At 41.1% G+C, this 15464-nt stretch overlaps 1 protein-coding gene across 1 annotated transcript; it reads right to left on the bottom strand.

Moving 5' to 3' along the window:
• Nucleotides 1–11042: 11042 nt before the first annotated feature.
• Nucleotides 11043–14984, bottom strand: tlnrd1 (talin rod domain containing 1). The gene is given in 2 exon segments (XM_022218726.2): nt 11043–13062; nt 13065–14984. Coding segments are annotated over 2 exon segments (1062 nt in total). The 5' UTR covers nt 13360–14984; the 3' UTR covers nt 11043–12295.
• Nucleotides 14985–15464: the final 480 nt, after the last annotated feature.

Genomic DNA, 15464 nt, shown 5'->3' with positions numbered 1-15464 from the left:
ATTAAAAAAAAACATGCCGGGCTTCTGCTTTTGGTACATTCTACTTCAGATCACACCTTTTGCCCCCTCTTGCAACACACCAGGAATCAATATGGAAAGAAACTTTCTGCACATCTGTTTTCATTCTTTGCAATCTCTTGTACTTTGCATCATCCAGCTTATGCATGTATTGAACTGTATGTTACATGTTCCTTGTTCCTCCCCCCTCTGCAATTCACAAGGTGCAGGAGGGACATCTGATACTGTGGCGCTGTGATAAACTTTATATGGAACAGAATTCCTTCATAGTGATGAATAGAGACTACAGTGGGAGTTTTGCTGATTATTTCCTGTTTTATTTTGACATTCCCTGTCCTTGTGTCTTTTTCTGTCTCAGTTCCTCTCTTTGTGTCCGTTTCCTTCCTTTTAACATTGTTCCAATAACTTATACCTGTGTCTTGTCCCTCCAATCAGTTCTGAGTGTATAAATAAGCTCGTCTTTCCCTCTGTTTTTGTCAGTCGGCCCTGTTAGCGTCCTTCCTTTTTGTCCATTTCATGTTGACCTGTTTTAATCGGTGTCTGGTTTATATTTTGGATAATTAGATACCTTTAATAAACTTTTGATATTCATTTAGTTTAAAGGGTGTAAGATGTTTTTAGTTAGAACCCAAAAGGTGAGAACTCAGAGCAGGTACACAGGTAAGTTTAAACAGATTTGTTTATTTAAACTAACCTACACCGGCCACAAAGGCCAAAACTCACGAGTGGAGAAGAAGGGCAGCTGGATAAGGGGCTAGGCAGTGGGGAGGCACACATCGGCGCAGGAGGCTGGAGTCAGGGCAGAGCAGGTCGGCACAGTCCGTGGGTGGCAGGGCACGTCCTCTGTCCGGAGGCCAGTGCGGTCAAAATACCTCTCAGATGGTTCCCACTGGAGGTGGCCGGCAGTTCAGTCAGTCAGACTTGGAATCTCTCGTTCACGCAGACAGTGCTCACGCTCTGGCAGCTAGTTCAACAGTATGATCACACACGCAAGGCTGTGTGGTGCTCGCTTTTAAAGAGCCGCTGATGATGATGTGCCTCAGGTGGTTGATCCTCGCAGGTGTTCCCCCTCTGTGCTGATCACCAGCCAGCGCAGAGAGAGAGAGAAGCCGATGAGCCAGTCCATAGGGGATGAAGGGAGGAGAGGGGTACCACTGTCCATGACACTTAGACCTTCAGTCTGGATTTTTTCCTGGACTTTCAGCCATCATTTGTTTGCTCTCCTGCCATTCTGTGCTTCCTACCTAAGTAACATTTGTTTGATCAAAATTTGCTTTTATCACAATATGTTGTGCTGTAATCTGCACACTCAAGAGTAGAAAAGATCATTTTACCCCATATAATCACATATTAATGAAATATAGCCCATATATTGTGGATTTTGCTTCAGTTGTCCCGTTTCCTCACTCAAGTCTCTCATAGAGGTCATCAAGCAATGAAAGAGGTAGGTTTTCAAGTTTTCATTTCTTTTGAAGTATCTAGATTTTAACTACTTAAGAAGTAGTCTTGTTTAATTCTAATTCCTTCACAAACATTGCACAGTTATTGCAACTCACGTTGGCTCTAACTCATGGTAAAGAACTGACTCATGCTGATGCTCCAGAACTCCAGGTGCAGCAGGCTCCCAGCGAACTGTAAGTCTTCTGGTTTCTGTCTGGGTTAGCGGGGTTTATTTCTGCTCTTGGGCCTCAACAACCAAGTCCCTGCCAGCAACAATCAAGACAAACACAGGTCTAAATAATAACATTATAGCTCAGTAAGTGAGGCAGGAACCCATCAACAGGCACTTACAACAGAGCCCTTTAAGTGGCTCACCTAAATGGAATGCAGCCATCATTAATGTTATTAATTCCACCTGTGCTTCCCTTTACAGAATGTGATATTATTGAAAAAGCTCTGTTGTCTAGTTTAAGCATCAGTTTGATGTTTCCCATGCTCTGATGATGAATACGAAGCTTAGCGAGACTGTTATAATGTTGGTAAAACACTGACTGCTGATATACCACTTCTTTTCTACTCAGCCTTGATTGGTAAACTGATATAACTTTAATCTCTTAGTGTTTCATCTAAAATTTCATTTTGTCCCAAAAATTCAATGATGTTTAACTACAATTCTTATATGTCTCTGTCAGACTTAGTATTTGATGTTAATTAGCAAATCTATGTTAATATGCTTACGATATGCATCAGCATGTCACCAGGAGCACATTATAATGCTGACATTAGCTTTTAACCCTCCTGTTGTCCTGTGGGTCAAATTGACCCATTTTAAAGTTTTAAAAATGTGGGGAAAAAAAATATTTTCCACAAACACATTTTTTGGGTGGAAAAAAAACAAATTAAAAAAATGTTTAAGAACATTCAGAAAGAAATCAACCAAAATCCAGTGAATTTCACTGTCAAATTTTAGGATTTTTTTAATTTTAAAAAGATAAAACTTTTGAGGGAAAACTTTCAGGAATTTTCTTCCTGAAGATTTTGCAAATTTTTATGAATTTGGGGAAATTTTTTTCTGAATTTTTGGACTTTTTTCAGACAAGGCAACAACATTTTTTGGTAAGGACAAGAGGAGGGTTCAGCACCATTGTGCCTAACTGCAACCTCACATAGCCGATTAGTGAGCTGAAAAATTCTAACTCTGAATGGTTACTGTTAAGCTATTTTGGCAGCAAACAGGAAACACAGGAGCAGCAGCTTTATTGTTTCCTTACTCTGATAGCTGTAATATTACCCACCCACCACCTGGCCTGAAGACAAGAGGAAATTTGATCAAAGAAAAGCAAAAAAAACCAAAACCCTCGCCTTGTCTTCCCTTATTTCCAGGTTACAGAGGGATGAGGTATCCCCAGTGAAGTAAAAACACTGGATTGGTGCAGTGAGGCACAGCCCGGTGTTGTGTTTGTGTACGAGGACAATAGCAAGCTAGGTGGGGTACGGATAAGATATGAACAGTGTACAATGAATGAGCAAGTGTGTTTGTGTTGGCAGTGTGTATAACAATGTGTACATTGTCTCCTGTCCACTGTCTGTATTCAGCTACTCTGAATCTAAAAATATTGATCCCTGAACCATTATGGCTCAAAGGTCAGTGTGTGGGTGAGAAGGAGTCCGGCCAACTATCTCTTCCCTGCAGGCAGGCAGGTCCGAAAGAAAAATTGGGTCTCAACATAGCTAAGGTCAAAGATCAGCTCTGTACTGTGGTGGGAGCCAAAGAAGGGCTCGGCCTGGAATTACAAATGAACTTGAGAAATGGCCAAGTCTCCACATTCTGCAGCTGAATGTGAAAAGAGAGTGTGAGTGTGTGTGTGTCTGCGTACGTGTGTGTGTGTGTCTAGTAAAATAGCTTGCTCTTTAGTTCCATCACCTGCAAAAACAGTAGGTTCATGTTCCATCTCTGTTCAAAAGCTGCTGAAGTTTGCCATCTAATAGCCTCTGCTGAGAGCATTGTGGGAAAATGGTTTAATTCAATGTTTAGCTTCTCAACATTACTTCCATTTTACACTGATTTCCATGTTAAATATTTTGTTCAGATGCTTGTTTTTACTTTTTTTATACAAAACACCTGCAGTTAAAATGATTAAAATCGACTTATTTTTCACTGAAGTGCAAAATCTAAAAATATTAAATAAGGCATTTTGGTTTTACATGTTTAATACAGGATGCCTCTGATAAATCCATTCATTCATTACATTGTGTGCACTGGAGCTTTACAAATCCCTTGGTCATGCTGTATACTGATGGGGTTCCAAATTGGTTGTGATGTGACCAAATCATCTTGTATCTGTTAAAATGAAATCCAGGTGAGCATAGATAATGTTTTCTCCTTTGGCAGCAAAGTGAAAACAACCATGAAGTGTCAGACTCTGAACATACATTATCCTGCAGATTCATTTTATTTTTGTTTAATATAGTCCTAATTGTTTTTTGTTGACACATTTGATATTTTATTTTTTTTCTACGATGATATATTTCTGTCATCAGTGACTCTACCCGCTTTGTTTATATCTATCAATGAAACATGATAAGCTTGCTCAATACTGAATTTATGACTTTTCTGTGGATAATATTACAGGGGTTGTCAGTCTGTCACCTCATAAACACTGTGAAGAGGAGCTCCAGTGATAGCTGAGCATGTACAGTAAATGACACCTAGAAGACACAAATTAAAATATAGAGTCCTGTTGGTTCACTGGGCTGAGGTTATTTTTTGCTAAAACTCCAAAAAGCAGCCCTGATGGACAAATACTTTCTTGGCTTTTAATTTTTCCCCCAACATTACAGTAGAATTACATAGCATTTGTATTTGTACATCCTCTGCGTCAAAGCGTTAGCGCTATCTTTTAATCAGTGAAACAAACCCATAAATAATGCACCTGGGATCGGTTTGCCTTTCTCGTGTTACTACAACACACCTGGAAACCTACTGTGCTGGCCGGCCTGGCCAACAGAAAGGACATTCACCTTCTGCTGTGTCAAACTCAAGGATTTAAAATGGAACAGTTTTTGCCAAACAGTTTTCTCCTGTTAAAAACTACTACAATAAAAACAAAACGAGCTACAGTACAGCTGGCAGCCAGATCAGGTCAGCAAGTCTGTGAGTGAATTCAGAACTGTCATCCACCGGCAGCTTCCTTCTCCTTTGAGACGGATGTCTGTAGCGCCACTGGGATGGGAGCTCCCCTGGGGAAAAGGATAGGCAAGTGTTTCCCTCCTGCAGCAGGAAATGGGCGAAACCTTGCCTGAAATTATGACTGCAGTATTTTGTCATGTGAAGGAAGCCACTCCTGATAGCACAGGCTATAGGTTTCCTGTTGTGGGCCAACAGTTTTGGCTTCACCGAGCGCAATCAGAAAGGCTAAAAAAATGCTGGATGGAGCAGCGCTAAAAGCTTCTCAGCATTGTACTATGCCACAAAAGCTAAAGTTTAACTTAAATGTTTATAGTTGTTGACTAGTTACATAGTTCATGTCAGTTAGTTATTATAACACAATAACTACATGAAAGAAGCCATATTTGTCAATTGCAGTATAAAATGCAATCTGATCTTTTGCACAATAGTTCATTCTTGATCATGAAAACAGTTTTAAAAATCTTGTCCTTGTAACAACTAAGCAACTGTCAGCTAAGCAACCTTCTTGTATCCAGGAGAACAGGTTTATGTGCTTAGTTTGCCAAACAAGTAAGGTTTGTACAGTCAGCATACACACTTTGATAAATGTCTCTTGTTCGTTACTTCTTTATTATGTTTGAGTTATCCTTACTTGATATACGGTACATTTTTAGTTCAATACTGTTGCTGTCCCCCCCCCCCCCCCCCCCCCCCCCCCCCCATGAGTTTCATGCACAGCAAATAGTATGGTCATGGCTGTATGTACGATATTATATTTATTATTTATTTATTATATTTGAGTTCCCAAAATCCTGAAAATGTATTTACCGTATACTGCCTCAGAAATTCTTGTGTTCTTGATTTGAACTTGACACCAGCAATCCCACAGTGTAATGTGACAAGATGCAGCAATTACAGCTGGTCATGTTTGGCTGTAAAATCATCAGTTTCAGCTGCATGTCTCAAAAAGGTCACTGCTTTGATCTCCTCCACAGTGGACTGTCAGTGTTCTTTGCAGTTAATTATTAGTTGTCAGTAGGTGGAAAGTCTTACAGCCACATTACACTAACCCTTGTTGCCCTTATTAGTTTTAAAAGCCTGGAATAGTCAGGCCCAGACTACATCTGTTATCTGCCTACTTACTTCCTGCTTCAGAGCTTCTATCAGGGCACTAACACTCCCAAAATCTAGACTTGTTACTGTCCACTGACAGGGTCTTTGCTGTCTGGGTCTCACTATCTGAGGATCTAAAGCAGGTAAAGTCCGTGTTCCCATTCAAATTATTCTAAAAAAACACCTTTTCTGTATGTTTTTTCCTTAACTGATGTTACACACGTGGACAAAATTGTTGGTACCCCTCAGTTAAAGAAGGAAAAACCCACAATTCTCACTGAAATCACTTGAAACTCACAAAAGTAACAATAAATAAAAATTTATTGAAAATTAAATAATCAAAATCAGCCATCACTTTTGAATTGTTGATTAACATAATTATTTAAAAAAACAAACTAATGAAATAGGGCTGGACAAAAATGATGGTACCCATAACTTAATATTTTGTTGCACAACCTTTTGAGGCAATCACTGCAATTAAACAATTTCTGTATTTGTCAATGAGCGTTCTGCAGCTGTCAACAGGTATTTTGGCCCACTCATGAGCAAACAGCTCCAGTTGTCTCAGGTTTGATGGGTGTCTTCTCCAAATGGCATGTTTCAGCTCCTTCCACATATGTTCAATGGGATTCAGATCTGGGCTCATAGAAGGCCACTTTAGAATAGTCCAACGCTTTTCTCTCAGCCATTCTTGGGTGTTTTTGGCTGTGTGTTTTGGATGGTTGTCCTGTTGGAAGACCCATGACCTGCGACTGAGACCAAGCTTTCTGACACTAGGCAGCACATTTCTCTCCAGAATGCCTTGATAGTCTTCAGATTTCATCGTACCTTGCACACTTTCAAGACACCCTGTGCCAGATGCAGCAAAGCAGCCCCAAAACATTACTGAGCCTCCTCCATGTTTCACCGTAGGGACAGTGTTCTTTTCTTCGTATACTTGCTTTTTGAGTCTATGAACATAGAGTTGATGTGCCTTACCAAAAAGCTCCAGTTTGGTCTCATCTGTCCAAAGGACATTCTCCCAGAAGCTTTGTGGCTTGTCAACATGCATTTTTGCAAATTCCAGTCTGGCTTTTTTATGAGTTTTTTCAGCAGTGGTGTCCTCCTTGGTCGTCTCCCATGAAGTCCACTTTGGCTCAAACAACGACGAATGGTGCGATCTGACACTGATGTACCTTGGCCTTGGAGTTCACCTTTAATTTCTTTGGAGGTTGCTCTGGGCTCTTTGGATACAATTCCAACGATCCGTCTCTTCAATTTGTCATCAATTTTCCTCTTGCGGCCACGTCCAGGGAGGTTGGCTACTGTCCCGTGGGTCTTGAACTTCTGAATAATATGAGCCACTGTTGTCACAGGAACTTCAAGCTGTTTAGAGATGGTCTTATAGCCTTTACCTTTAAGATGTTTGTCTATCATTTTTTTTCGGATGTCCTGGGACAATTCTCTCCTTCGCTTTCTGTTGTCCATGTTCAGTGTGGTACACACCTTTTCACCAAACAGCAGGGTGACTACTTGTCTCCCTTTAAATAGGCAGACTGACTGATTATGAGTTTGGAAACACCTGTGATGTCAATTAAATGACACACCTGAGTTAATCATGTCACTCTGGTCAAATAGTTTTCAATCTTTTATAGAGGTACCATCATTTTTGTCCAGGCCTGTTTCATTAGTTTGTTTTTTTAAATAATTATGTTAATCAACAATTCAAAAGTGATGGCTGTTTTTGATTATTTAATTTTCAATAAATTTTTATTTATTGTTACTTTTGTGAGTTTCAAGTGATTTCAGTGAGAATTGTGGGTTTTTCCTTCTTTAACTGAGGGGTACCAACAATTTTGTCCACGTGTGTACGTGTTGTAACTGATCATTTATTTATCCTATTTCGTTTTGAGTTCTGCTCTAAAATCACTTTCTCTGGGAGATTCACTGCACAGTTGTTTCATTTGGAGCTGACCTAAACAGTCAAAGTTAAGGGATTTGTTTAGCTAGTTTATCATCTCATCCTGTGCAAACCTATTTCCTAACAACACCATGGATGCCAAACATGAACCAGAATTGGGGTTAAATTAATATGTGTTATAAAAGGATTCAGCCAACTTCAAATGCTGCATGAAGGATATCACTATATAATACATTTAATGAAATGAGGATTTGGCTTCATGTGGTGGCTTTATTCCAGAAAAGAGTGACATTGAACTTGTGCAAACAAACTTCATTGTAACCTCTGGAGTTGTCATCTATTCATATGGTAATTGTTTGTTTATAAGTATATGTATTTATTTTTCAAAAGGAAAATGCTTTATCTTGTCAGGTTAAATCTGACAAGTGCCTTCAGTAATGTGTGTGTGTGCAGGCCAAAAATAATGACCCCAGGCCCTTAAAAGATATGGGGTTCTGTTTTTCTCATTTTCAACATATAAAGTATAATCATATATTGCTTCCTCCACGCTGGACTACTGCAACACACCTCTCATCAGGATCCCTAGCAAGAGTCTGCAAAAGCTCTAATATATTTACAACTGCACTGCCAGGATGAGAGTGCAAGACAACATCACACCATTCTCCGATTGCTCCACTGGCTCCCCAGCTCCCCGTCTCCTTAAGAATTCATTCAAAATCGCCCTCCTCACACATCAGTGCATTGACGGAAATGCCCCAGACTACCTCAAAGAACTGCTCTGTCACCAATCATCCACACCAACGGCCACACCAATAACCCCCCAGGAACCAAGCTCTGGCCCATGGGAGACAGAACTTTCTACTCAGCCACCCCTCCCTCCCCCATGACCACCTGAGAACTTCAGACAGTGGATGTTTTTAAAAAAAAAAAAAAACCCATCCACTTCTTTAACACAACTTTTAATTAAACTTGTCCCTGAAAATTGTATTTTCTCTTTTACCTGTTTGTTTTTTAAAATCTTTTTATATCTTTAACGTACAAATGTCAGATTTTGCTGAAATGAAAAGTGCATGACAAATAAACATGGCCAAAAAGAATTCAAAGGCTAACAATGTTACTACTTGAAAAAAGGCAACAGTAAAAGTTTTTTGTTGATTGTCACACTGTTAACATATTTTTAAAGCTCTTTAAAATGAAGTCAGATAAAATATCAGAGTATTTCAGTATTAACCACAACTTCAGTGTTGATGTGAATGATATTTACCTCTATGTACATGTGGAATGATAATTAAAGGATGTCCATATGACAAAAACACAGGATTATAACAATGCTGCATCAATGGGAGGATTATATGGACATGGAGATGTATCACCCAACTCTAAGTACCAACTGTTTCCATGATGAACAGTTGTAAGAGGAAAACCCCTTCTATATTTAATGATCACCTTGAAGCAGTAAAACAAATTTTTAAAAAAATACACCTACGAACATGAACTATTTGACTGACTGACTCATTCTATTTTCTGTTTATTCAGTGCACATAAAATAAACAGAAATGGACAAAAAAAAGCAAATTATGTTCTAGAAACATTTTGTTTTGGAGATCAGAGCCAGACACAGCAACGGTGCACAGCTTTCCAGGGGTTTGTTGTCACTGCTAGGTTGTGAAGCGTGGCATGAGACAAAAACCAAAAACTAACTGTATGTGACAACCCAGGCCACCCAAAAGTGCTGGTCAAAGGGCTAAACTGTTGCTCTGTATGGACTTATAGTGCGTAGCCTCTATATTTCTGATCAAAAGTTATTGGTGTGCATATATTTTGCTAGAGCAAAGCTGGCTGTTTCTATCAGCTTCCAGTTGTTATGCTAAGCTAGGCTAATCACACCATAACTCCAGCAGCATTAACACACAGGTTTACGGTTCAGAAGTGAGTGGAGTCTTTAAGTAGTAGTTTGCATTTCTCAACATGAACTATTCTAAAGTCTGCATTTCAGTTTATTTCGACTTGCCTTTGCAGCACAAGTACAAGTCTTTGCAGTCAAATTAATGGCTGTGTTATGTCAAATGTTCTAGTTACTCAGTGCAACAGTGAGCAAGCAAGAACTACGTCAGCTCCCTGAAACTGAAGCAGCTGAATGGAATACAGCCATCATGTATCATTTACACCTTCCTCACTGTGACATATCAACATGTCTGCTATGAAAAAGGAGTATGACAAAATCTAAAATCTGTGACATGAACTGACAATGCAAATAGCATACAGTTCAGTGATTATTACATGCTGTTAGGGTGCATCTCATTCATTTTAAGTCTGAAAAATGTCTCTCCAGTGAATAAAATGCAGATGGTAAGTAGCTGACAGAAAAACATTAAAAATCATGAGGTAAAGTATTTGTGCAAAACTTCAATGATGCATATTTTTCAAAAATGGAGCTGACTACAAGTATCTATCTTTGTCCTGTCCTGGGTTTAATCTTTTGCTCAACATTTCAGTAAAGACTGTAAAACACATGACAAGCAGAAACTATACAGCAGAGCAACTTAATGGTCCCCCCCATTTTTACTATCCATTACTTCTGTTAATTTAGTCCCAGAAAATAGTAAGTCCTGTCACTGTTTACCAGAGTCCAATGTGAAGTCTTCAAATGTTTTGTTTGATTGATATTCTTCATATTTTTCATGACTGAAAGTAATTCATTGATTAGTAAAATTGATGCCAGATTTTCTTATGCTGTTTCAATTAATCAACTACTTGTTTCAGCACTAGTGATAGTACTTGAAAAGTAAGCGTATTTGCACTTGACTTGAAAATTTCCATTTTACATTTGCCTTTGTCAATTTCAGAGGGAAATTTTGTACTTTATACTCCACTAGCTTCATTTGTTGGTATTAGCTATTTGCCACTTTAAGATTTTACACATTAAATCTGTAACTAATGTATTGTTGAAAATAAATCTACACAACACAGTATCTCACATTTACCATAATAAAAGGCTACTTGCACAGCACATTAATGCATCAGTAAAATCCCAGTAACAAAATTGTACAATGTAAACCTCACAGGGACAAAATTCCGGCATAATTAGCCCTCTCCAGTTTTGATGACTTAATATATATTTTACTGAAAATACTTCTGCGCTTGTAATTCATCACTGTATGAGGTTGTGTCAATGAGCTGAATACGTCTTTCACCACTGAAAACAAGACGTTTTTACTTCATCTCCACTGACACCTATAGGAGTCATTATTAACACTTGCATATTAAGAAGAACAATTAACTGACATGTATGCCACCAGTCTGCCACTTCTTAATCACATTCTATCCAAATGCAGTGAAAACAAAGTGAGTAAGTCTTTCAATTAGGTTTGGTCTTTCAAAGCAGTAACCCAAAACAGCGTATCAGAAACAACGTTTTTAATAGTTGAAATAAATACTCCATTACATGCATGGTCAAAACACTTGAAAATACTATGGAAAGTCTGGTAAATAGTGTAAAACCTATGGCACACACTCACAGCAGCTTTTTTTTTTTTAAAACGAATTAAAAATTCACACATGCTGAAAAAATACAAGCACTGAGACACTCTGATAACTCTCTCCAATCTAACAAAGCAAGTCAACCATAGGTTCACACAGCAAGGCTACATCCATCATCAAGGCTGGTGTTTTCACCGGAGCTAAAAACTGAGGTAAACTTTTCAGGTTTGAAGGCTGCTGTCTGGTGGTGAGAGTGGGCTGTGAGCTGAGCTTGGATTGGGCTCAGAGTGGTCAAGTGGTCCATCTCTCACCAGGGTCGAGTCACATCCAGCGCAACACAAAACCCTGCAGTGGTTGTTTTATGCTCCTTTGCGTTCAAATGCACTTCAACCACGAGAACAGACCCACTCACAGCCACTTTCTGGTTTTACTCTGACTATATACAGCTTGATTTATACTTCTGCACTGAACATACACAGCAGACTACTCTCAGATGTACGTCGCTCTGGACAAAAGCACCTGCTCAATGAAATTGTAGAATTGTAGATACACAATAGGTAGGGTGTAGCTGCTTAGCCTAGGACTACACCATAGCCCGACATGCAGTACCCCAGAACTACAGTGAGTGGTCCGTTCAGTAGGAATATGTTGTGTTTACATAACGTATTAATTGCAAAATGTGTCTGTGAAACAAAATGTAATGTGTAACTGGGAATAACTCAAAATGCAAATGCCAGTATTATGCCAATGCAACCATATGCTGTTTTCTAGTTTTCATAGCTCTATTAACCCATGTACAGATTCAATCTGCTACAATATCAACTCTCTTTTATCTGTGCAATAATTTCAGTCAAACAAACTGTTGTTCAGTGTTTACTGACTCCAACTTCAACACGATCTGCTCGGTTTCACTCGCCAATCTTTCAAAGTACAACAAACTCAACCCCACCGCTAACTAGCATTTTGATGGGGCAATTGCATCATGATGCAGATACACCAGCACACACGTCTAAATGCCCACAGCAGCACAAGCCACTGCCACACAGGCTCTGAGTAGATTCTACACAGAAGCATAAATCAAGCTTATACCTGATGAACAGGGATAACCCAAGTGAGTCTCTTTGGTACATCACAAAACGCAATGGGGACTGGAGACCATGGTGCCTCTTCCTAAACTAATTCACAGAATGTGAGTTGACTGGCGGCAGAGTCCTTGGAGAGGAGCGTTCTCTGAGTGCCTGAGTGAGCAGAGTGCAGCCATCTGACACAGCACATGCTGAGTTGCGTAGACGCTCCCGGTAGTCTGCCATTTTGGAGCTGCTCTCTGGATGCTGGGCAACATCCCTGAGGCCCTGAGTGAGTAGGACACAGGCAGAAACCACACTCATGGCCCCTCCTAACACAGCAGTCTGTACACCCTTCCCTTCAGCTGAGATACTCGCAGCTCTTCCCAGGAACTGTGGCTCTGTAGCAAAGCCGACCAGCGCACTGACAGCCTGGACCAGAGCGGCACTAAAGAGAACACATCGGTTTCTGGTCAGTTCGCTAGGCTGGGTTTTCACCTCTTTGACACACGCCAGGAAGGCCGTGCCACTGGTGCTCATGCTCTTGACACTCAATTTGAACTGCTCTTTTGCAAAACGGTCCCTGGACCTCTCGCTGGCCAGCGACGAGATGTCCGTCAGAGTCTTGAGGTTGGTGGAGATGTTCTGAGAGAGCTCGAGGAGGAGCTGGGGGGTTAGATCTGGCAGGGGTGTGACTCGGAGGATGCTGCAGTTCTGCTCCACTTCGTGTCGGCAGCGGGTCACCTTGTAGCGGTCCACCAGACCGGACAGGCAGGGCTGAGAACCAGGGGTCTCCACGGCTGCCAGGTACGCAGCATGAGCTGAGCACTCAGTCAAAGACACCACCAGGTCGGCCATCTCCAGGAGGCGGTCCCCACCTCTGTGAAGCGTCCCATGTTGAGCTGGCTCTGGATGTCATGTGTGAGAATGGAGAGCTCTTTAGTCCTGGCAATGACTGTGTCGCGGCACTGGTCAAACGTGTCGGCCACCGCCACGCCTTCAGATGTCATGACTGGCCTGGTCTCGCTGGATAGCAGAAGGAGGTCAGCCACCAGCTGCATCTTGCCCTTACATGTGTCACAGACGGAGGAGAGCCGCTTCCTCTGCTGCAAACTGCCACTGGGTGTGCTGGTCGATCCCTCACTAGCTGACTTGCCAGAGCCACCACTAGCCATAATAATGAGGGGAGTCAGGGGGAGAGGGTCAAACTGTTCTTCTGGAGTGGTTCAGTTATTTATAGTTTTCTGCTGCTGCACACTGCATTGTTTGAGACATTTCCACAACAAGCCTCAACTCATTGCTCTGTATAAACTATATTAAATAACAACTGGCCAAACAGTCTTCCTTAAATTCCTTCAGAGTATAGGTAATCAACTGTGCATTACATGTTAAGACACAGGACATGCATTCTCAATGTAAACATGTGGAAAGAGCAACGCTCAGCTACTGCATTTACTTAAAACACCCCCATTGCTAATTAATGTGTCCTTAAAGAATGTTATACTCAATGTCTAGACTGTAACCTGGCTTATTCCCAGAGTTATTTGCCTTGGTTTATTAGTAATTTTACAATGTAACATAATAGAGCAAAATCCCCACAATTTCTGAATAATCAGTGTAATAAGCTATATGCTCTTATGTTGAAGATTAATTTAAATGCCCTGAACAACATAAACAATACGTCTATATGCTAACTGTAGTCCCAGGTTTCCGTGGAACAGAAGAATTCACAGGTTGCTGAATTTAAAACGAACTCACACACAAACTGCAGTGCCACCAAGGTGCCTTCTAAACGGCAAAGTGCAGATTGAGAATTATAAAAATAATGTCACAACATATTCCCGATTGGAATTCCGTCTGCTCAACAGCCTGTTCTACTTTTTGAAACTTTAGATGTCTTTACGTTGGGTCTTTTTTATGACTTTCACCAAAGAAACATCACCTCAACAATATGTGGATGTTGTTTTCAGTCTCTTTTGAGTATCATCAACAGGATATCATTTTGGGTCCAGAGTCAGTAGCCTGTAACAGCACCGAGATCCTGTCCGGCTTCTACCCAACGAGTCCGACCTGCCTGGCATACCGGTTACAGACGGGGCACCTCCCGGGCAGCTCTTCTGGACAGCGGGAAGACTTGTGTTTCCCTCCAGCACCATCATTTCATGAGTCCTCCCAAGTAAAATCCACCGAAAGGGTGACTGTCCACCGACACAAACCCCTCAATCCACTTTCAATCTCTTCTTTTTCAAACACAGCCCTGGGTTAGAAGCTAGCAGTTGCTCTGGTCGCTTCGACTCCATATGCATCGTCCGTCAGTCTGCCCTCCACCTCTTCCCCCGCGTCTTAACTCGGGACTCGACAGTGCGTAGCCCCGCATGTCCTCTGTGGGGACTCGTCTCTCACATCCATGCCAACCTGCGGTGTCGGAACATACAGCTCACTTGTTTTTGGCAGATTTCACGATCCAGAAACCGTAAACAAGAGCTGGCCGTTATTCCCAGAGATTCAAAGTCGTGCTGCGCGTTCCCGCTGCAGTACTATGAGGAAGCAGGGAGGGTGTGGTCGCGGCTGAACGGCTGCTGGACTGAGCGAAGTTGTAGCAACGGAACAACATATGTAGTCCTCCGCTTAAAGTTCACCGTCCACCATGTCTGTGAACAGGTCGTTGTCGTTCGTTAGCGAAATCCCAAGGGAAAGCTGTAGTTGTAAGGAAGCCGAAGAACTACGCGGAGTTTCGGGCTGCTGTTAGTGTGAGGACGAGCGGGTGCTCCACCATCACATCCCTCAGCTGCCGAGGCCGGAAGCTGCTGCGTTCACAAATAAAAGCACGGCTTTGACAGACCACTAAAGCCCCTAAGGGCCCCGAGGGCCCTGAGTCCATACCCTTGGTAGGCTTCTTAGAATCTGGAGGAGAGCGTATTGAGTAAACAATTCAGTGTTTTCCCACCAGACTTCATTTATGGCACTCATTCTTAAGCAGAGTTTGATTTAAAAAAATATTCTGTTTTTATTCTTCACATTTTAAGATAGCCGGTAGAGGTGAAACTTTTTTGAGTTATTTTAAAGCAGGATAAGATCCATGTGCAATTATGGTTTTCCAGTCTATAGTCAGCACTCAAATGCATGATTTAGTGATTAGACCTCCTCTCATTTAGGCAAGTTATTGATATTTTTCTCACTCTCCTTTTAATTTGATGCACCTTTTGGTTCAGGCAGGTGGGTTCTGTAGAGCTTCTTGAGACACTTTGAATTGTAATTGATGCTATATAAATAAAATGGA

This window comes from Acanthochromis polyacanthus, chromosome 2 (assembly GCF_021347895.1).
Source record: "Acanthochromis polyacanthus isolate Apoly-LR-REF ecotype Palm Island chromosome 2, KAUST_Apoly_ChrSc, whole genome shotgun sequence".
Lineage (NCBI taxonomy): Eukaryota > Metazoa > Chordata > Actinopteri > Pomacentridae > Acanthochromis > Acanthochromis polyacanthus.
Note: the sequence above shows the minus strand (reverse complement) of the source record. Positions and strands in the feature narration are given on the sequence as shown.